At 51.5% G+C, this 24,157-nt stretch overlaps 1 protein-coding gene across 2 annotated transcripts in view; it reads right to left on the bottom strand.

Moving 5' to 3' along the window:
- Nucleotides 1–4,577: 4,577 nt before the first annotated feature.
- LOC146859526 (CD5 antigen-like) overlaps nucleotides 4,578–24,157 on the bottom strand; it is a 692,104-nt gene continuing 672,524 nt past the window's right edge. For both annotated transcript variants that reach the window (XM_085650237.1, XM_085650236.1), the window contains one exon: nucleotides 4,578–5,363. In XM_085650237.1, coding sequence (XP_085506363.1) covers nucleotides 4,840–5,363 — 524 coding nt within the window. In that variant the 3' untranslated portion in view covers nucleotides 4,578–4,839. The remainder of the gene's footprint in view (nucleotides 5,364–24,157) is intronic.

Raw genomic sequence — 24,157 nt, 5'->3', positions numbered from 1 at the left:
CATCCGCAGGGTCCTCCCTCAAATGGTCCACCACCCCATTTATAAAGAGGGAGAACAGTGTCGGAGCCATCACACATCCCTGCCGCACCCCCCTGTTGACTGATACCCTTCCTGTCAATTGGCCCTGGCGCCCCCAACGTATCCTTGCGTAGTTATCCTCATGGAGTTTGATAACAAATTGCAGCAGGGAACTAGGAAACCCAATGGCTAATAAAACCTCCCATAGCTTGGCGCGTGGGATAATATCAAACGCGGTTTTCAGATCTATGAAAGCCAAGTAAAGACAACCCTTAATAATTAATACTGACTTCCAATAGACCGCGCAAAACCGGAAGACTTGATCCATTGCACCAACATTCCGCCTAAACCCAGCCTGGAAATGGGTTAGAATATCATTATCCATTAGCCATGTCTCAACTCGATTTATAATGACCCTGCCAACTACCTTTTGAATGGTGTCAATTAAACTAATTGGTCTGTAGTTGGCAGGGTCCTCTCTATCACCTTTCTTATAAATCGTGATCACCTCCACCCCTTTCCATGATTCCGGGACGGGATGACCTCGCTGGATGAGATTCATTAGATTTGCTATATAGTCTGCCCAAATTTGGGGGTCATGAAGTAGAAGATCCCCGGGCAGGCCATCTGGACCAGCCGCTTTGCCTGGAAGGATATTTAAAATAGCGACCTTGACTTCTCGCGGGGAGAATACGTTTTCATTACTAGGCAACTCCAAACTAAGGTTGCACTTATTGCACACTGCTAATGGCAATGGAGGGACTTGATCGCCTTCCTCACAATACAATTTTAAAAAATGAGCGTGCCATTGCTGTTCATTAATATGATTTAAAATGGGGTAAACTCCCCTACGGTCTAATGCATTGATCAATTTCCAGAAAATAGTAGAATTCTTCCCGCTGGCAGCGATCTTAAGCTGCTGCCAATGCTCCTCCTCCCAATTTTTCTTGGCTGAGGCTATTGAACTACGGTACTCCTTTCTAGCCAGTTTCACTGCTATTGGGTCCTTCAATTTTATCGCCAAACCAATGGCTTTCCTCTTTTTCCTACATTCCACTGTATACCACGCGTTCACCTTTAGGGGTCTAAGATCCGCTGGGGGTTCCCTTGGGTGTTTTTGAGGAAATACTTTCCTATTTTATCTGTGACATTTTGGTACTGGCCAAATAATTTGAGCCCCAGAGAGTGAACCTCTCCCAGATCCACCGCTGCGAGGCTGGAGGTTTCTGCTTTAACTAAGTCCCCAATACTATTAATTTTCCCCTCTTCACATTTTACCACGTCCCATCTAAATTTCCGGTTACAATTAGAGGGCAGGACATCCTTGGTGATCAGCTCCAACCCCCCGCTCTTACTAATCCCATTAATCCCATTAGCCCAGTTGATTCCCATACATAATGGGTTATGATCACTATCTGAAGACTGCCTGACCTCCATATCTGCTAAACTAGTCCATGAATGAACATCTAAAAAGATGTAATCGATACGTGATGGGCAGCCTATAATATGCAAATCAGTCTTGACCCTGTGCCCCAATGGAAGAGTCCAGACCAAACTGCGAGGTCAGTTCCTCCCTGGACCGGAAACAAGTATCTTGGGACCGGTTTAAGGGTATTTCGCCCTTCATCAGCCAGGCTAGTTTGAATCCAGTGGCACAGTGAGCATGTCACCCATGTCTTGACATACCCATCCCACTTACGGCGAAAGGTGTTACAGCAAATTGGAGTCAAAATCTACAAGTTCTACCAAGCCCTAACTATGACCTTTGAGATTTGGGGATGCTCAGTTCTCCTAAGTTACTATTCACGTACAATTGTCAGACAACATTAATTCCAGAGACTATTCACCTGATTTTGTCGGCTTTATCCTGAGCAATTTTTCCTCCTCTTTTTTCTAACAATGGGTGCCTCTGTCTTTTTTGGAAGTCTCTTTGCTCTTCTATCTGTAAGTACAATACTACACTGCCTGAATGTAACACTTTGACACTATGAGCCTAATTACAATGTCGGAGGCTTTCAGACCGGCATTATAGGTTCAAAGTCCCACAGCTGTCATTATAATACATTATAATACATTTAAACCGGCTGGGGAATCCGACACAGTTCCGACGACCTCAAGGAGCCCGTCGGCCAGTCGGCAAGGCCTCATAATCCATTAAGGACAGCGTCTCTGCAGTTCGGATTATGATGGTACTTTCCAACAGCATGGAACTGCTGTCGGAAAGTGTCTTTGGATGGTGCAATTACAATGGGATTCAGCTAAGTGAACTGGGGCAAGGTCCGTCCATCCCAACTTATAATCTCCCTAAAGCCTACGGTAAATGGATATCACTCATGACGCCTGTGGCCCATCGGTGTAGGAGTGCGTAGCCAGCACTGCCTTTGTCTGTGCTCTCTTCACCAGGTGCACAGTAAGAGTGATAGGTAGCGACGTGCAGCCCTCGCTAAACCCTAAGCAGAACCATACAAAAGACCAATGAAATGGCAATATGTTGGTAAAGAGGGCAACCTCTGTACTCCTTGACTGAGAGCTGAAACCAAAGGATGTTTGATGGATGCTGATGGGGTGAGCTCCTCCCCTCTCTCGCACTGAGGGTAAATCAATGGATGTTTGATGGATGCTGATGGGATGAGCTCTTCCCCTCTCTCGCACTGAGGGTAAATCAATGGATGTTTGATGGATGCTGATGGGGTGAGCTCTTCCCCTCTTTCGCACTGAGGGTAAAACAATGGATGTTTGATAGATGCTGATGGGGTGAGCTCTTCCCATCTCTGAGGGTGAATCAATGGATGTTTGATGGATGCTGATGGGGTGAGCTCTTCCTCTCTCTCGCACTGAGGGTAAATCAATGGATGTTTGATAGATGCTGATGGGGTGAGCTCTTCCCATCTCTGAGGGTGAATCAATGGATGTTTGATGGATGCTGATGGGATGAGCTCTTCCCCTCTCTGAGGGTGAATCAATGGATGTTTGATGGATGCTGATGGGGTGAGCTCGTCCCCTCTCTGAGGGTGAATCAATGGATGTTTGATGGATGCTGATGGGATAAGCTCTTCCCCTCTTTGAGGGTAAATCAATGGATGTTTGATGGATGCTGATGGGATGAGCTCTTCCCCTCTCTCGCACTGAGGGTAAATCAATGGATGTTTGATGGATGCTGATGGGATGAGCTCTTCCCCTCTCTCGCACTGAGGGTAAATCAATGGATGTTTGATGGATGCTGATGGGATGAGCTCTTCCCCTCTCTCACACTGAGGGTAAATCAATGGATGTTTGATGGATGCTGATGGGATGAGCTCTTCCCCTCTCTTGCACTGAGGATAAATCAATGGATGTTTGATGGATGCTGATGGGGTGAGCTTTTCCCCTCTCTCGCACTGAGGGCAAATCAATGGATGTTTGATAGATGCCGATGGGGTGAGCTCTTCCCATCTCTGAGGGTGAATCAATGGATGTTTGATGGATGCTGATGGGGTGAGCTCTTCCTCTCTCTCGCACTGAGGGTTAATCAATGGATGTTTGATAGATGCTGATGGGGTGAGCTCTTCCCATCTCTGAGGGTGAATCAATGGATGTTTGATGGATGCTGATGGGGTGAGCTCTTCCCCTCTCTGAGGGTGAATCAATGGATGTTTGATGGATGCTGATGGGATGAGCTCTTCCCCTCTCTGAGGGTAAATCAATGGATGTTTGATGGATGCTGATGGGATGAGCTCTTGCCCTCTCTTGCACTGAAGGTAAATCAATGGATGTTTGATGGATGCTGATGGGGTGAGCTCTTCCCCTCTCTCGCACTGAGGGTAAATCAATGGATGTTTGATGGATGCTGATGGGGTGAGCTCTTCCCCTCTCTGAGGGTAAATCAATGGATGTTTGTTGGATGCTGATGGGGTGAGCTCTTCCTCTCTGTCGCACTGAGGGTAAACCAATGGATGTTTGATGGATGCTGATGGGGTGAGCTCTTCCCCTCTCTCGTACTGAGGGTAAATCAATGGATGTTTGATGGATGCTGATGGGGTGAGCTCTTCCCCTCTCTTGCACTGAGGGTAAATCAATGGATGTTTGATGGATGCTGATGGGATGAGCTCTTCCCCTCTCTGAGGGTGTGCACTCGCTCAAATAGATAAACCCATCTCATCCATAAGGGCTCAGTGATGTGAAGCACGGACTCATCCAGAACATTCCAGAGCCGGGACGGGAGGCACAGCTATTGGCATCATTTGAAGATTTTAGCACCTACGTCATTGCAGGGCTCACTCCCAAAACAGTGCTGTCTAGTGGGCAGGATCTTGGTAGCTGGTCTCATGTGACTGCCAACATGAGAAGGGGATTCTATCTCTCAACTAAATTGAAGTTTCTACAAGTACAAATCGCGGAAGCCACTTTGTCCTGCAGGTTACAGACCCGACTATGCAGCAGGTGTTTGACCCAGGTCACTGTTCTACCACCTTAAATTTTAGTGTTGGGCATAAAATTAAGAGATCTGTAGGACTGAAAGTGAGAGGCCTGAGAATACTGGTGGTGAGGCGCGAGTAATGTGAACAGACTTGCAAGCCCTGTAAACTGGCACATTATTTATTTTAAAGATTCAAGTGGCAGAAAAAAATATATGTTAATTGTATACATTGTTTCATGCACTTCCAGCAGGTACCAGCAAACACGAGCTATTCAAATCCAAAATCCTGTGTCTTTACAAATGGAAACTGCTGCCTTGAAATACATCAACCAGTTCGGAACATGATTTTCAGCTTTTCTTCTGCTAAGGAAGTAAATTATAGAAAGAATCAAAGATATACATTGACAAGCCTGCCCCTCTACAATTTAATTCAGCTCAATAGCTGAAGGATAGTAGATACAAACAAGAGGGAAGACCTTCTCTTTGAAGGTGGCTGTGTAGGTGAAAAGGTGCTCCTGGGTCTTAGCCTTGTAGAAGGACACCAGACCCCCCTCGAAGTCTAGGTAAACTCCAATGGGACTTACTAATGGCAGGTGTCTCGCAAGGGTAAAAGGCAAGGTGTGAATTGTAAAAGGGACTAAACTGCGCTGCAAAACCCAGGAGCCATTCCCAGGCTCCATTAGGTATTTACTTATAGTAGCAGACTCCGTGGCCACCCCTATGCGCCAAAATAAGTAAACGTCAGGTTTAACAATATGAGTGGGCACCGTCAGCTCCCAGTAATGCTTCCCAGAGGTGAAGCCCACAGTTCCTCTGGCACAACCCACACGCACACTTGTCTCATCATTCTTGGTAATATGTTTTATACTAGTGCGGCTCACGACTAGCTTCCCATCTGCGGAGATGTTGAGTGAAGGATCAGCTGTGTTCGGATCCAGGAACAGAGATTCTGAGGAGGAAAAGAAAAGAGAAGGTTAATATACATCAGTCAGTCTGTCCAGCTCTCAGCTCCTCCTGTCTTATCTCTCTTCACCAGTCGAAGCCCAACAGCTTCTTTCTGTCATCCATACTTTCATCTCTCCACAATCCCTTCAGTATGTCCATCTGCAAACCCGTCTGCCCAACTCTCTTACTTCTTTGCTGCAGTTCAAATTAAAGAGATGCTTTTGAAGGACGTGTGTCCTGAAAGACCACCAGTGAGATGACAATGCGATCTGGACTTGTCCTCAGTCATGTCCTTGAAGACAATGGGCCTCATGTATGGGATTTGGGCATAGGTCTACATAGTAAGGTGCCTTTCTGTGCTGCCATACTTCAGAGTGAAAGGCAGGAATGTACAGTATTTTTGCAATACAGTGCATTCCTGTCCTTTCTCCCTGCACTGGCGCCATTTCATCAGCCTAGCGCCATTGTAGGCACCCATACACCATGGTGCAAGGGAGCCTGCATCGCATGCAGGGTTGTTTAGGTGCAGGAAGAGGCACTTTTCTGTGCAAAAACAATCCTACAAACCGTTTTCCTCTTTCTATGTGTACTGCACTATGAAGCACACATGAAGAAAATACGAGCAGAAATGAACATACTTCTCGTTACTCCTTACCTCTGGAGGCGTACGGAATTGGACTTGCCACTTCCCCAGGTTTATATGGTTTTCTAAATTTGGGGAAGTGTCAAAGTCTATAGGTCTTGCGTGGGAATTTTCCCCACAACTCCCATAGAACGCCTCCCGGCCGCAGAGTAACACAACACAACAATTTGCGCTGCATCACCGTACTCATGATTTATGAGGCCTCTCAAAGTGACCCAGGGCAGCTTTGCATGGCTTCATAAATCTGACTCAAAGCCTTCCATCACGCATGTGCCACTTTACATGGCGCAAAAGAGATCATTACACAGCCCCAACCTATCTCCAGTTATCCTGTGATCAAATGTGTCACTCTGCTGTTTTCCTTGTTCAGAAACAAACTTTGTCTCTTTCACGTCAACAATGAGTTATCAAGAGATCTCTGGGCACGTCCATCCTGGGCCACCTCACTACTATCTCGGCTTGGCTTCACAAAGACTTCAGAATAGGAACAAAGACTGTAGAAACTAGCAGGATGAATATGTCTAGAATTTCAGAAACAAACTATTTTGAAACCACTGCTGAAAGGTCTCCATTGGTTCTTGTGGAGGACAAATATTGTAAAGTCGATTAGGGGTGTAGGTCTACACCTAGTAATATTAACACAATAGGTCAATTTATGCTCAATTTAAACCTGAGCTCAACCCCCACTAGATGTACCATAGAGCAGGCACGCTTACATTTGGAGAACTGTGTATTAACAGTACAGAAAGAGTTGAAAACACACCACAGTAAAAATCCCAGTCCAATTTATCAAAATAGAGAACATGTTAATGAGCAAATAGACACAAAGGTGCCGATTCGGATCCTGGAAAAACCGGGTACGAACCGTCGGTCGGAGGGTTTTCTCCGTCCGACTCGTACCCGGTTGTAAAACTTTACAAACATGCAAGTACGATTCGCACGGAAACACTATTTCCGTACGATTCGTACAAAACACCAACCGAGGAAAATAAACATACAAATGACATCCGAAAAAGCGCCGACGTGACGTCGGGACGCATGCAGCCTGCGTTCCACGAACCAGGAAGTACGATTCGCACCGACGTCACCCCGCACGGAGAATATTTTCCGGCAGCCAAAAACTGCTGTGAAATCAGGACGACGCGCACAAGGAGCACCTGTACGCGACGGACAGACATGGACCCGAACCTACGTGTCATCCCGGCCCTCATAGCAGTATGTATGGACCGTACCCTCACCCGCGTATGTATGGAGCGTACCCCCACCCCAACAGTGTATGTACGGACCGTACCCCCACCCATGTATGTATGGAGCGTACCCCAACAGTGTATGTATGGACCGTACCCTCACCCGCGTATGTATGGAGCGTACCCCCACCCCAACCATGTATGTACGGACCATACCCCCACCCGTGTATGTATGGAGCGTACCCCCACCCCAACAGTGTATGTACGGACCGTACCCTCACCCACGTATGTATGGAGCGTACCCCCACCCCAACAGTGTATGTACGGACCGTACCCTCACCCGCGTATGTATGGAGCGTACCCTCACCCCAACCGTGTATGTACGGACCGTACCCCCACCCGTGTATGTATGGAGCGTACCCCCACCCCAACAGTGTATGTACGGACCGTACCCTCACCCACGTATGTATGGCGCGTACATGGCCAGACGCAGGAGGGGTGTGTGCAGAGTCCTCCCAGCAGTGCCCAGAGGCAGGAGGGGTGGGTGCCTATCACTCCCAGCAGTGCCCAGACACAGGAGGGGTGTGTGCAGAGTCCTCCCAGCAGTGCCCAGACGCAGGAGGGGTGGGTGCCTATCACTCCCAGCCGTGCCCAGACACAGGAGGGGTGGGTGCCTATCACTCCCAGCAGTGCCCAGACACAGGAGGGGTGTGTGCAGAGTCCTCCCTACAGTGCCCAGACGCAGGAGGGGTGGGTGCCTATCACTCCCAGCAGTGCCCAGACACAGGAGGGGTGGGTGCCTATCACTCCCAGCAGTGCCCAGACATAGGAGGGGTGTGTGCAGAGTCCTCCCAGCAGTGCCCAGACGCAGGAGGGGTGGGTGCCTATCACTCCCAGCAGTGCCCAGACGCAGGAGGGGTGGGTGTAGTGTCCTCCCAGCAGTGCCCAGACGCAGGAGGGGTGGGTGTAGTGTCCGCCCAGCAGTGCCCAGACACAGGAGGGGTGGGTGTAGAGTCCTCCCAGCAGTGCCCAGACACAGGAGGGGTGTGTGCAGAGTCCTCCCAGCAGTGCCCAGATGCAGGAGGGGTGGGTGCCTATCACTCCCAGCAGTGCCCAGACGCAGGAGGGGTGGGTGTAGTGTCCTCCCAGCAGTGCCCAGACACAGGAGGGGTGGGTGTAGAGTCCTCCCAGCAGTGCCCAGACGCAGGAGAGGTGGGTGTAGAGTCCTCCCAGCAGTGCCCAGACACAGGAGGGGTGGGTGTAGAGTCCTCCCAGCAGTGCCCAGGCACAGGAGGGGTGTGTGCAGAGTCCTCCCAGCAGTGCCCAGACGCAGGAGGGGTGGGTGCCTATCACTCCCAGCAGTGCCCAGACGCAGGAGGGGTGGGTGTAGTGTCCTCCCAGCAGTGCCCAGACGCAGGAGGGGTGGGTGTAGTGTCCTCCCAGCAGTGCCCAGACACAGGAGGGGTAGGTGTAGAGTCCTCCCAGCAGTGCCCAGACACAGGAGGGGTGTGTGCAGAGTCCTCCCAGCAGTGCCCAGACACAGGAGGGGTGGGTGTAGAGTCCTCCCAGCAGTGCCCAGACACAGGAGGGGTGGGTGTAGAGTCCTCCCTGCAGTGCCCAGACACAGGAGGGGTGTGTGCAGAGTCCTCCCAGCAGTGCCCAGACACAGGAGGGGTGGGTGCAGAGTCCTCCCAGCAGTGCCCAGACACAGGAGAGGGTGGGTGTAGAGTCCTCCCAGCAGTGCCCAGACGCAGGAGGGGTGGGTGCCTATCACTCCCAGCAGTGCCCAGACGCAGGAGGGGTGGGTGTAGTGTCCTCCCAGCAGTGCCCAGACACAGGAGGTGTGGGTGTAGAGTCCTCCCAGCAGTGCCCAGACACAGGAGGGGTGTGTGCAGAGTCCTCACAGCAGTGCCCAGACGCAGGAGGGGTGGGTGCCTATCACTCCCAGCAGTGCCCAGACACAGGAGGGGTGGGTGTAGTGTCCTCCCAGCAGTGCCCAGACGCAGGAGGGGTGGGTGTAGTGTCCTCCCAGCAGTGCCCAGACACAGGAGGGGTAGGTGTAGAGTCCTCCCAGCAGTGCCCAGACACAGGAGGGGTGTGTGCGGAGTCCTCCCAGCAGTGCCCAGACGCAGGAGGGGTGGGTGCCTATCACTCCCAGCAGCGCCCAGACACAGGAGGGGTGGGTGTAGAGTCCTCCCAGCAGTGCCCAGATACAGGAGGGGTGGGTGTAGAGTCCTCCCAGCAGTGCCCATGGAACGCAAAGGGTGGAGTACCCACAGATACAATGCCCACAAATGTCAGTCAGGTGCACAAAGACCCTGCAGTACATGTACCACATGTGTGCAAGGCTGGGAGTACACACATGCATAGCGCCTAAAAGAGAACATGTCCACATGAAGTCATGTCAACAGTCTACATACACAAGTACAGTGACCACCAAGGATGCCACGAATGATGCAGGTGGAGACATCGCTCAGCATGCATGTGCAAAGTTGAAGGAGTCCGTCACACACCCAGCTGATGTAGACAAAGCTCAGCACCACATATTGGAAACACCCTGCAGGGAAGATGTCAGGTTACACAGAGGAAGGAACACACCTTGGGACGATGTCACCATGCAGTAACTGCTTACATGAACAAAGTAATTTAGCCAACAGCTTGTGATGGCACACAGATATCAGGGTCCACCCTATGACCAGCACAAGACTACATTTCCCACACACCCAACACATTATCACCACCCAAAATCATGGAGCAGGTCCACCAACAACAATACCAGATAAACAGTAGTGTTCCATGGAAAAAACAAATAGCTTTATTCAGCAGGATGTAAGTAATAATCATCATAAATGTCAATATATACAAGGCCCATAGGGCAGTCCATGACTCAAATCCGGATGGGGGACACAGTGGGACGTGTGTCCCCTAGCTTGCCTGCACAGTCAGACTCCTTTGTCTTCCACAGGGGGGGGGGCATCATGTTGGGGGGAAGGACCAGGCACCGCAGGGACAGGAGGAGCAAGGGTAGGTGTTGTGGGTGCAGGGACGGACGACTCCAACACAGGGGGTGGGGCAGCGCCAAAAGTGGATTGGAGCACGGCGCTGCACACTACTGCCAGGTCGCCCAGCGTCTCCCCTGCACCCGAAGGAACCACAGGCCCCAAGGAGGGGGGGGGTCACAGGGATAGGTCGCAGCGCTACCCGGGGAGGGTGTGGACAGGGGGGGACTCAACCACCCTGACCGGGGACTCCTTTGACTGCTTGCGGGGTGGTGTCACTGTGGGGCTCAGGGATAGAGCGGCCATGAAGGAGTCTTTGCTGGATTTGTGGCCAGGAGAGCTGAGGGGAGTGGATTTGGAGGGAGTGGATTTTGCAGAATGCGGACTCCCACTCTGGAAGCATGTCTTACGTTTGCCCCCCGACCCAGTGGGTGTGCCTACTTCACCCTGTGTGTGCGTGCCAGGAGGTGTGCGCTTGTCCTTCCCTGCTGGTGTGGTGCCTGTGTCTGGTAGGGTGTGTGCATGCTGACGTCTGGGTGTACGTGGGACAGGCATGGGAGTGGGAAGTGTGGATGGGGCATGGGTAGGGGGTGGGACGAAGTGCTGCAGGAGACCCACTGCTGCAGTCAGTGTCGAGTCAATAGACCGCAGCAAGTTGCGTTGGTCAGCCTGCGATGCTGAAATGCCCTCCAAGTATGCCTCCATGTTGTTGATCACGCGGCTGTGGCCATGGAGGACATTAAGCATCGCAGCCTGACCAACCTGCAACTGCCGCAGGATGTCCACAGACTCGGCATTGGCGGCAGCAGTGGAGACAGGGGAAGGGGGTGCGGTGCCTGGCAGGAAGGATCCACGTGGTGACCTAGCACACCGGGAAGGGACACGAGCAAGTGGGAGGCCGGTGATGGCAATGGAGGGGGCGGGGAGAGGTGTTGTGCTGCTGTCAGCTGTTGGAGCTGCCTCCGTCCCCTCGGAGAGTTCAGCCTCGGACCCGTCAGCTTCATATTCTGTGGTGGCAGTGGACAGGTCCTCCGGCTCACTCCCCTCGGCCTCAGTTCCACTCGATGTGCCAGCTAAGATGTCACTGCTGGCACTGGTGCTCGGTCCCTCCGCACGGTCCGTGCCGGTGTCTCAATCCATGTCCCCCGACGATGCTGTGGGCAAGGTGAATAAACAGGAATTAATCAGACACCTGTATACATATGTCACATGAGTCAAATCTACATAGGTTACAGTGCATAGCCTGAAAAGAAAGATGAGTAACATCTACAATACAAGGTACATATATAGGCCCTGCAACACACAGTTGGTTCACCCACCATGCCACTGAGAAACTATGGAGAGCATGACACATTTGCAAATGACATGATATGGATTTGGACAGAGGAGCCAGACTCTGGGGACAATCCAGCACTGCATCTGCACCACACAGCGTTGCCGTAACTAGGGATGAGCAGGGACCATCTCCATGAACTTGAGGCACATGCTGCAAAGGTAATACTTAAAGACATGCCCAACATGAATGGGTCACTGCATTTTGAGTGTATGTCCAGACAAACATCACACACTGGCCAGACCGAGCAATGAGATTTCAGGTGTCGACATGTAGGCCTTGCCCGCACCAACCACCCCCTACATGAGACAATTTGATGAGACACAGGAAGCACTTGCATCTCTTAGTCTGGGAGAAATACACATGGGCTGCAAGAAACCCATATTGGACCCAAAATACCCCATGTGCGCCTGTACAACGATCTCATTTACAAATGTCCATCATCAGATAATTGTAACAAGACACACAGGCACTGGCCACCGTGAGTATGAACGAGGAAAATTAGGTCAGGCTGTACAGTGGACACTTGTAGAACACGTTACGTAAATATACATGGTGCCAGGGGACAATGGCACAGAGCACATCCTATGCTGTAGACACTGAGAGTGTCCACATATTGTGATGACACACCTGATACCTAGCAAAATATGCCCCATGGGACAGTAGTGGCCACAATATTCCATGGTCCTGAATGGTAATGACTGCAACACAGGCCACCATCCCTGCACTCTGCGTATCGCACACTCATGCACATCATGTCACAGGCCACAACATAGGACATGCTTGCTGTAAGGCATTACACTTCAGAGACATACTCCTATGTCTGGACATCAGTGCCAATTGACATGGACCCCACAAGTACTGAACTGGACAGGGCACAGGCAAGGTCCCAAAAGCTGTTACACACCACCCCCACACATGATGCTGTAAGCATTGGTCACGTGGATAAACTGCCAGCCCAGATGACCTTGTGAAAGAGTGACTACACACAGACCAGGGAACACATGGCAAGGAGGGGAAGGGAGGAAGGATAGCACCGCTATACTGTGGGTGACAGGACCTGCACCACACATGTAAACACAGGCAGTGTATCCATGCAACTGCGCACTTACAAATGCTGGTGACACACAACAAACACACATGTACCTACCCCCTTCCTGCTGCTGCTTCTCCCGTAAGCGCCTGTCCATGTCAGGAAAGACCACCGCTAGCACATGCTTGTGGATGTGGGTCAGACGGCGACGCCCATGGTTCTTAGGGCCCACAGTTGAGTCCCCCAGCAGGACCCGTGCGATCCTCCGCGTCCAGCACCGGATATCCTGCCAGCGTTTTCTCACCTGGGCCAGGCGCCGCTTGCGACCATCCGTCCTCCTCACGGCACTGACGGTGTCCCTCCAGATCTGCTCCTTGGCAGAGGCGCCTACCTGTGGGGTTGAAAAAGTGAGACTACATCAATACACCTGCCACATGTCACAGAGACACACATTAGAACAATTTTGCTGGTTTCAACAAGGCATAGTATGCAGCCAAAGCATTGCACCTTTGTCATAGGGACATTTTGCTCTGTGTAAGGGCAAATGCACCACGTGCCATTGAAAGTACACAGGTGGCATGAGGGGTACGACACAATAAATGATCCAGACTCACACTGTGCATCAGAAGGTACACCAGGATTATGTTCAGCACCTCAAAGCAGTCACATGCCACAGGCCACTGACGCTACCTCAGCAGAGTACACAGAAACACACAGGCACAGGATATTCACCTGCCATTGCCAACTGCAGCTACAAACCTCACTCTGCACATGTGCCACTAGACGGGGGGGGGCTCACAGGTGTGGGGCTGGCTCTGCACGTCAGACACACAGCACTGCTCCCTGCTCACATCAGATGGGCAGGGTATATCCATCCCTCATGCAGCTGGGGTGCTACACTCCACATATGCACCCACCCACATGACAGGGGACTTACACACACACCGATGTCCAGGGTACAAACACATCATGTGGACACTCTCAGCACAGGTACACTGAACAAACACACATCTGTGGGTACAGTCACCTGTCACACTGAGGTGACCACAGAGTCACATGAGGACTGTAGAAGCTACAGTCCCAGGAGGATTAGACAGGCAGAATGTGGCATGCACCATGCAGTTATTGTCACAGTAAACACAATGCAAGTGAGGACGGCAGACATGCACCACGGCATGCTCTGGCTGGGAGACATTAGGCATTCCCCCCCTGGGACCCACCCTACAGTACAATGCATGTGTGTCACACCTGGACACAATGCCAGAAGTCACAGTCACAAAAAAGGGCCACAGTCTGTGCTAGTGGACTCAGCACTCACCTGAAACCCTGGTCGGCCATACAGCATGGGGTACTGTGGGAGGATGACATCCAGCAATGCCACATTCTCCTCCAGGGTGAAAGGCTGGGCCCTCTCCACAGACCTTGACATGGTGCCAGGGAATCACGAGCAGCAGCAGTGTTGTGGAATCAAAAGATGTGCAGGCAAGTGCTCTCTCATGGGACCTGGCTGCCTTATATCTGCCTTGCTGGCCTGTTTCATGCACAGGAGTACAGAGTGATTGGTCACTCACATTTGCATCCTATGTTTCCTCCAATCCATTTAAACCTACCCCTGTGAGGGGGTTAGATTTTTTTAGAATTCAGCATGATGTCATTTCAACAACAACTTTGCAACAAAGTAGATTATTTCAAACCGACTTTTGCAGGCCACCTCATGCAACAAATTCAAAATTTAAACTCGGTCTCCATGGCAACCAGCATACATCTCTGGCTTCATACTTGTCCCTCATGTGTCCCCTATGTAATTTGGAGATTCACACACAGGTACGGTACGTTCCGGGGCCCTAGGGCACCCCAAATGCATAGCAACGGGCCGTACAGGCGTGTGTACGGTCCGTATCACTATGGGTACGCATACGCTAGCAAACCCATAGTGATACGGACCATACACACGCGTGTACGCTCAGTATCACTATGGGTGTGCTCGCGTATGCGTACCCATAGTGATACGGACCGTACACACGCGTGTACGCTCACTATCACTATGGGTGTGCTCGCGTATGCATACCCATAGTGATACGGACCGTACACACGTGTGTACGCTCACTATCACTATGGGTGTGCTCGCGTATGCGTACCCATAGTGATACGGACCGTACACACGCGTGTACGCTCACTATCACTATGGGTGTGCTCGCGTATGCGTACCCATAGTGATACGGACCGTACACACGCGTGTACGCTCACTATCACTATGGGTAGGCCTACGGCAGCACTCCCATAGTGATAGGGGACGTACACATGCCCTCAGAGCGAATGTACGGTGCCTTTCACACATAACAGTGGTGACAGGCAGCACACAGAAGGGAATAGAGCTGACATACTTGTCCATGGATGGACATCAAGGCATTGTCTGTGCAGTACTACATGTGTGGGGCACAGGTGTGAAAGGCTGTGATGTGGCACATTACTCCTGAGTTGTGAAGGCAATAGATGTATGATGTGATGTGTACAGATGTTATGTGTGATGGTGCACTATGTGCCAGACATGCCCTTCACTCCTTTGACATGTGTGCATGTCGTACAGAACACTTGAGATAAGCGTCACTGGCATGGCACAGTCAACAACACACGCAAGTGTCCCCTGATGCCCGCTACAGGGGTTACCACACCTGACATGTGACTACCCACGTTGCACGATGTGACTATGTCATGTATGTGTGGTGTGTTCCCATTAGCTTGATGCTGGTGTTCCCTCAAATGCATCTGCAGTTGCTGCAACCAACATGTGTCTGTGTGTAGATGGCCATGGCACACTGTTATGCACACCAGGCCACATGTGGTATCGGATGTAAGGTGTGTATGTATGCATGGGACACGGAGTAGCGTAACAAGGACCTGTCTGCATACTCTCAATGTATGTGTGATCAGTCATGACATGTACACCTTCATGGCAAGGTGTGTGGGCTGTCCTAGTGTTATGTCATGTGACCTGTGGCTCTAGTGTTCCGCTACCTGTCTCTGCAATCAACATCCTACATCTGCTGATATGTTGATGTATGTCACGCTTGTATTGCATCTGGCTGTTCACTTACACTGGGACACAGCTAGTCCCATGCCATGGGATGTGGAGGTTCACAATCCCCGTGTGTAGCTGGGTCTTGGTAGGAGTGTCACCTGGCAGCCATACGTGTCCAGGGCATGTAGCACATACCTGACTCCGTATGTAGCATATGTGTATTGACAGATTAACATGTGCTCAGTACATATAAATTGTTATTGTGGTGCACTCACTCTTCCTTGTCACTTCCAAATTACTGCAGAGCGCCGCCTCTTCCCCGACCAATTCCGGACTTGGCTGACATGCGGGAGAATGACTGTATACGCTGCTACCGCTTCCCCCAACCGTTGATTGAGGAGTTGACGGCAAGGCTGGCACCACACCTGCAACCGCTGCACAGGTATCCTACGGCACTGACATCCAAGCTGAAGGTAATGGCAGCCCTACATTTTTTTGCCACGGGTACCTTTCAATATACCATAGCTCATGTTGGTGGCATGTCCCAGACCATGTTCAGCCGTGTGCTGCATGATTTTTTAGAGGCCATGTTGCTTCACCTGGATGAGTTTATCCATTTCCCAACTCCTGAACAGTTGACAGGTGTCAAGCGTGGATTCTATGCCCTGGGAGGGATGCCCCATGTCATTGGGTCCATAGATGGGATACATGTGGCTTTGGTACCACCACAGGCACAGGAGGTAGCGTACAGGAATCGCAAGCACTACCACTCCATCAATGCCCTTGTGGTGTGTCTGTTCAACATGGTGATTTCACATGTCTGTGCTCGTTTTCCAGGATCAGCACACGATGCCTACATCATGAGGCGTAGCAGGGTGCCTGAAATGATGACGCAGCTGCGCAACGAACGAGCATGTGTTGTTGGTGGGTACACTCTGTCTGTCCTGTATTTTGCGTAGACTTCCTGCCCGACTGCTTCTCCTGTCCTACTTTTGTCCATGTGGTTTCCATGTAGGGGACGCTGGCTATCCCAACATGCCATGGCTGATCACACCTCTCCGCAACCCCAGCACGCCAGCCCAGCTCCGCTACAACACCGCCCATGGCCGGACAAGGCGAGTGATAGAGAGGACATTTCGCCTCCTGAAGAGCCGATTCAGGTGCCTACACAAGACCGGCGGCGCACTCCCATATGCCCCGGTGAAGGTCTGCAAAATCTTCATGGTCTGCTGCATGCTGCACAACATGGCAGTTGAGAAAGCTGGGCCACTCATCCTGGATCAAGATGATCAGGACCATCCACCCGTGGAGGACGAAGGGCTTGGCAATGGGGCTAGTGATGTGGAGGATGTGGAGCCGCAAGAGGACATCCGGAGTCGGCTCATACGCGACTTCTTTGCTTAGTGGTGAGTACCAGTGCCTGAGTGTGCACGCATTGGTCCTTGTGTGGCATGTCTTGCAATGTGTGTGTCCATCTGCATGTATGCCACGTGAGTCAGAGGTGTGTGTGGATGTGTCACTCGAGTGATGGTGCCAGTGATGAGTGTATTTCCGCAGTCATAATTGTGACCTAGCATGTTGTCATCCTTATATGTGTCGAGTACATGCACATGCAAGTGGATGAGCTTTTTGTGGCTGACTTCTTGTGTGTCTCTCATCCCCAGGTACTTGCGCATGTCGTCTGCTGGTTGCATTGTTGTGGCACTGCTATTCCTCATGGACACGTCATCGTGTGCTGACTCATCGTTACACGCACGGACAAGTTTGGAAGTCTCCTTAGGGTAAGGGATGCATCAGGGGTGTATTGGGTGTGGCAGTTGTTTACGATGTGTGCACACTGCCCCTGTCGATGTTTGGTTCCTCTGCAGACAAGTCGCATCACCATGGGACACATGACATGTAGCTGGATTCACCTGAATAGATGGTCAGACTTGTTGACAGTCATCTGTAATGGGATAGTGGATTGTGATGAAGGCATCAATGTGTGTAACACTGCCCTCGGACACATACGGTTTGCATTGGCTTGACATGGTGTGGGACGTCCACATCAGAGGATCAATGGTGTATGGCAGCCTCTCCGTGAGCAGCAGGGGGTGTTTAGCTGTTACCCGACACTTGTGTGCCAGTTCCATGGATATCAAGCATTTGCGGTGCAGAAGGGGGGTGCCAGTGTTGGACCCACATGTTACTCCACATGACCTGTGTATGTGTACTCCGAGTTGCCTCTGCATTCCGGAATACATGACTAATAAAGGTGTCCCTATGCCTCCAAGGTGCCTCTTCTCAGTCAATGCTGGTGTGTTGCCACGGTGCATACCGCATGTCTGGCATGGTTCTCAGTGATAGTGGCTATGTGTCTATGTGTAGAGTAGAAAGATGCAAGCTGTTTGTCTGGGATTAGACTCTGTATTGTGCATGATGTTCATGACTGTGTGGGTATTGTGACATGTGCCATCCCCATGCATCCAACATTGGCCAGGCCACCATTCTCTGCATCCACCTGACTCAAGCTTGCAGGACATAGTTCTGCCACTTGTCTACACATACCTGGGTGCCCCCCAGGACACTCCACATGATCCCTGACCTCTGCGCATGACTGTTGCTGTACTCAATATGTCTGTCGGCACGGTTGTGCGGCCACCCCCTCAGCTGGTTGGGCCCATCACGGGTGTGTATGGTGCTCCATGTCTGTCTTGCCTAATACATTGTGACCCATGTGTGTCCTGTGCCAGACTCAGGCCCCAGGGTATGGATGGTTAAAGTCATATGAGAACTCAGGCATGGTTAGACTTTACAAGACACATGTAATGTAATAATGCAAAATGTAGGCATCATCTCTTGATCGTGTAAGTTTTTATTTGTGTTGGGGTACGTGTTGGGGGGGGGTATGACAAGAGGGGCTTTCCGGGTGTGTGGAATCCAAAGTTCACTGGGGGAGTTGGTATCCTTGCCATTGGAAATCATCAGAGTCCATGCCACAGTGTTTGTCAACATTGGTCAGACAGTGACCAGCAAGTCCATGTGGCAGAGAATGTCATTTGCTGCTGTGCTGCTGTTGGGCCAGAGGGCCAGGTGCCAGGCCAGGTGTCCTGGGAGATGGCGCTGTTGCGCCGACCCTCACGGTCTTTTCCGTGAAAGACCCGCCCTCCTGCAGGAACCCTCAGAAGCAGGCCGTGACGATGCTTGGGATGCTCCGTCGGATGTATCCTCCTCCTCCTGATCCCTCCCTGTGGGTGGTGATGTTCTTCGCCTGGTGGCACAGGGAGGGTTGCCCATGTTGTCGGCTATCCGACGGAGTGAACGGTTAATTCCAGTGAGCACCGTCACAAGCTCAGCCTGTCTCTCCTCCATCCGTCCTTGGTGTCGCTGTTGACAGGCATGTTGCTCCGCATGTTGCTGGGCCTGCTGGGTCTTGATCTCCTCAAGGGTCCCCTTCATCTCGTTGAGGGTGGACACAACCTGGCTCATGCCCGTGGTGTCCTGCCGGTATGTGTCCAGGATGTTTCTTACATGGGAATATACCGGTTCCGCAGCCAACTGGTCAGGCTCGCACCTCCGCCGCCCTCCACTCCCACCACCCCTGCCCACTTGCGCCTGGCCTGCCCTTGTGGGCACATCGGGTCCCCGGGACCCCTGAGGGGTGGCATTTGCGTTGTCGCCTGCCTCCTCCTGGGTGCCCGGTACACCGTGTCCCTCCTGGTCAGCCTAGCTGCGTTGTGGTGGTGGGGCAGGGATCCTGGGTGTCTCCTGGGATGTGGCAGGAGTGGGGGTGGTGGTTGGCCCAGTTGTACCTGACGCAGGTGCTGCAGGTGGTTGGACACCAGAGGGGCCAGGTTGGTCGGGGTCGTCCACAGAGTGGTGAGAGTCGTCGCTGCCGGTGGGATCGTCAACCCGCAGAGACAGGTCCTGTGAGTCTTCCCCCCCAGTGTTGGGGGTGATCCACGACATTGACCTGTGTGTGAGAGAGACAATGTTATTTTTGTTCCATGCAACATCCATGTTTCATTCGTTTCAAAGTTGGCACTTTTCCTCTGGGTATTTGGATATGTCTTGCATTCCACTCACAGTGCACTTGTGCATGGGTATGTCCCTTGGCCACAGCTTTTGAGACTTTACCTATGTGTGACACAGTCTTACGTGCTGCGTCAATTGTGACTGCAGTCAGCAGTGGAGTGAGCAGGTGTGGCGAGCCATGCATTGGCGCCTTCCGTGTTGCACTGTACGTGGGCAAATGGAGTTGTTCCACACACTTATATAATGCAGGTAGCTGGCGTTGTGCTCGTGCACAGGTTGACACATGGCCCAGTGTTTTGCCATGGAGAAGAGAGGGGGATTCAGGCACTGGCCACCCTTGTCTACATGCACGCAGTCCACCTGCTGACGAGCAGACATTCCCACACCACCCAAGGCTGAATTGGTCTCCCTGTGTCTCCCTTTCTCACTCCCTCTCTGTCCCCCTCTCCCTCCCTCCCTGTGTCAGCCTCCTCCCTCTGTCCGTCTCCCTGTGTCTCCCTCCCTCTCTCTCCCCCTCTCCCTCCCTCTGTGTGTCACCCTCTGTCACCTCAGCCCAGCTTCCTAGGCACACACTGTTTGCAGATCTTTGAATGGCCCTTGGCTTGTTCATGTGAGTTTGTTTCTGATCTCCAGGCACCCATTGGGTGTAGTGTCTGTGTCTGCGCTGCTGCTGTGGTGGTGTGTGCTGCCACTCTTTCACAGTGTTGGCTGTTCATTAGCTGCTGTCATGTGCAAAAAGTGCCTTCACCCCCATGTCTTCATGCAAGGCGTCTGCCATTTGCAGGCAAGTCTTTCCTGTGTGGGGACACACTGTTTGTCTGGCTGTGACCTAGGCCATATGGGCTGAGGGCATTGTTGTCTGCTTCTGAGTTGCACTATGTGATTTTTGAGGCCCACACTCCCGCCATCCGGGTTACCGTGTCTTGTGTTGGTGTTTTCTGTGGCCTGTGACTTGGCATTGTCTAGCTGGGTGCATGGGGCATGGTGGCGCTTGTGGCATGTGCGTGTTTATGGAGTGTGGTTGAGTCATGCGATAGCTTTGGGGTGATTGCGTGCATGATTGTGAGTTTGGTGGTGGATGACGTTACCCCCATGTGAGGTGAGTTGTTTGTGTACTCACCAGGCTCTCGGAGTCCTTCTACTCCCTCCACTCCCACCAGCGGCAGCGTGGCCATCACCTTCTCCTCCCAGGGATGGTATTGTATGCGTCTGCGGGGCGGCCCTCCTCCAGTGGTGTTGGCCTGGTTGTGGTCGTCGGTCATTTTGCGGCGGACCATCCTCCGCAGATCGTACCACCTGGATTGGCATTCATGCCTGGTCCTTCTGGTGGACCCAACAGCATTCACAGCATCGACAATCGTCTGCCACATGGCTGATATTTCGGAAATGCTGGTCTGTCTGACCAATGTTCCAAAGAGGTGTGGCTCGACTCTGATGATTTCGTCGACAAGGACCTCCAACTCTCGGCTAGTGAACTTTGGATTCTTGTTAGTGGGCATGGTGAGGAGTGTGGGTGTGGATGGTTGTGGGGGTTGGGGGGTGTGGGTGTGGATGGTTGTGGGTGTGTGGGTGTGGTTGTGCAGGTGTGTTTGTGAATGTGATGAGGGGGTGTTTGTGAAGGTGGTTGTGTGAAGGTATGCAGGTGTAAGGTGTAGTGGAGGTTGTAGTATGGTGCAGTTGTTTCTCTGTGTGGTCTGGGAGCAGTGGGTCTGTTGCAAAGGATCATGGTTTGTGTGTGTTGGGCCTTTTTATTGGTCCATTGGTGGGTGTGGCTGTGTTTGAAATTTGGGTGGGTGTGTTATAAGGAGTGGTTGTGTTTTGGGCCTCTGTTTGGGAGTTTGGCAATTGCAGGTAAGTGAATAGGTTGTATTTGTGCTTGTTGGACATGTTTTGTGGCTTTGTGCGATTCGAATGGAGTCTTCTTGTGTTGTTTTGCTTTGTCCTGGTTGTGTACGTGTGTTTTTAGCGTCTGTATGGTGCGTACATCGGCCATTTTGTTGTACAGTGCTGTCCTTGTCTCTGGCTTGGTACGACTCGTACATGCGCGATGTTGGGTGAGGGTGCTGGTGTTGGGGCCTGGAGTGTGCTCCGTACTTAGACTGGTGGGGTGTGTGTTCGCTCCGTACATACACGGGTGGGGGTACGGTCTGTACATACACTGTTGGGGTGGGGGTACGCTCCATACATACGCGGGTGGGGGTACGGTTCATACATACACTGGTGTACATACACGGGTGGGGATACGGTCCGTACATACACTGTTGGGGTGGGGGTACGCTCCATACATACGCGGGTGGGGGTACGGTCCATACATACACTGTTGGGGTGGGGGTGCGCTCCATACATACGCGGGTGGGGGTACGGTTCGTACATATACTGTTGGGGTGGGGGTACGCTCCATACATACGCGGGTGGGGTACGGTCCGTACATTCACTGTTGGGGTGGGGGTACGCTCCATACATATGCGGGTGGGGGTAAGGTCCGTACATACACTGTTGGGGTGGGGGTACGCTCCATACATACGCGGGTGGGGGTACGGTTCGTACATACACTGGTGTACATACACGGGTGGGGGTACGGTCCATACATCCACTGTTGGGGTGGGGGTACGCTCCATACATACGCGGGTGGGGGTACGGTCCATACATCCACTGTTGGGGTAGGGGTGCGCTCCAGTCATAGGCGGCTGGGGGTACGGTTCGTACATACACTGGTGTACATACGCGGGTGGGGGTACGGTCCGTACATACACTGTTGGGGTAGGGGTACGCTCCATACATACGCGGCTGGGGGTACGGTCCGTACATCCACTGTTGGGGTGGGGGTACGCTCCATACATACACGGGTGGTGGTACGGGCCGTACGTACACGGGTGTATATACACGGGTGGGTGTACGGTCCGTACGTACGGGGGTGTACATGCACGGGTGGAGGTTCGGCGCGTACATATGAGGGCTGGGGGGATGGTTCGGCGCGTACATACGGGGGATGGGGGGTGTTCGGCGCGTATGCGGGCACATGTCTCAATGGTTGCTATGGGAGTTCGGTGCGGACGGTGTTTTTTCCATACGGTTGTAACATCGGAAGCACGGGATGGATCGTACTTGCGCGGTCGGACTTCACTTTTCACATTTGTACGGTAAATCGTCCGGGGACGTGTCGGACACATTTTCCGACCCGAGGACGTGTGGGGAATTATTCCCAATGCGATTCGTATGGACTTTTTCCCATGCGAATCGTACTTGGCAGTTTGTACGGCACTTGTACGATTCGTACGGTAAAAAGACCGGATACGAGTCGTACGGGGAAATTTTTTCCAGGATCCGAATCGGCACCAAAATGTACAAACATATGATGTAGGAAACTGTAGATACAATTTTGTAATATTTTATTTGTTTCTGGTGCCAAAAAATGTACAGCACCACCCATAGATATTTGATTGTGCAAGACCGGGTCCAAGTCAATAGTTACGTCCAACAGGGACGGAGCGTAGGACGGATACAAGGAAGCGAGCAGTCTAGTCGAAAATGTAACTTTCTAATTCAGTCTAATGAATGGAAGGCAAAGAATCTCAGCAGAAGAAGGCAGCAGGCTATGAGCGAAATGGGTTTCATGAAGTCAGATAGCGATCAGAAAAAGTTACGGTGAAGCCATTTGCTTTTGGCAGGAGGGCTAAGAGCCGCAGAAATTCAAAATCCACTCCAAAGAAAGGTCACTCAAAGGCTGGATATTTTTGGTGCCTGCTGCTGGTGAAGATTTCTAACTGTGTACTTCACATCATTTGCAGAAGTTAAGCTTCGTTCAGTGAAGCAAACCAGCAAGCTGAATCCGTCCAGCAGTAGCCTCTGGTTCCTTTTATAATTGTTTTGAAAATGTTTTCAACTGTTCAGCTTTGTAGATCGTGATGGGGGGGGCACGTCCAATATTTGCCAGCCTAGGGTCCAGGAAGTTTTGGATACCACTTGAGGGGTTAGAACTCAATCTACTAGTAGCCACCAGCAAGAAACAGGGCAAATCCAGTTGATACTGGTCAGCTGGATTTAGCAGAAACTTGGCCTCTATGCAGCTTTTTTTGCTCCTCAAGGATAACAGGAGGTTAGCCAAGTAGCCCTTGAAGATCACTCATCAGTCCTGGAAACAAGTGACAACAGGCCAAGCCCTTGGGGTTACAGTGGGTACAGACCACTTTCTGAAGTCCAGATTTCAACAGGTGTCTTTCTTCTTTTGTCTTCTACGGGTCCAGAGATGTTCTGAAGAGGGTACCCAGAGTGTTGAGACAGAATATCAGGTGACATTCATTTTGTGTCAAGAATATCGTGATAGCAAAAGTCACACAATTGATGGATGGAATGCAGAACAAATCAAAACATGCACCCCCAGTCATTCATTTCATTTCATAAGGCTTTATTCGGAGCTTAAAACACAAGTCCATAAAAGCAAAACAAATACACATCAGATACATCAAACAATACATGGTTAAAATGTAGACAGGTTACATGATTTAAGAATATAAATAATTAAAAGAGCATACCAGGCCTTACTTTAATAGCTAATAGGAGGAAGGTTGCA

Source organism: Triturus cristatus, chromosome 3_2 (assembly GCF_964204655.1).
Source record: "Triturus cristatus chromosome 3_2, aTriCri1.1, whole genome shotgun sequence".
Taxonomy (NCBI): domain Eukaryota; kingdom Metazoa; phylum Chordata; class Amphibia; order Caudata; family Salamandridae; genus Triturus; species Triturus cristatus.
Note: the sequence above shows the minus strand (reverse complement) of the source record. Positions and strands in the feature narration are given on the sequence as shown.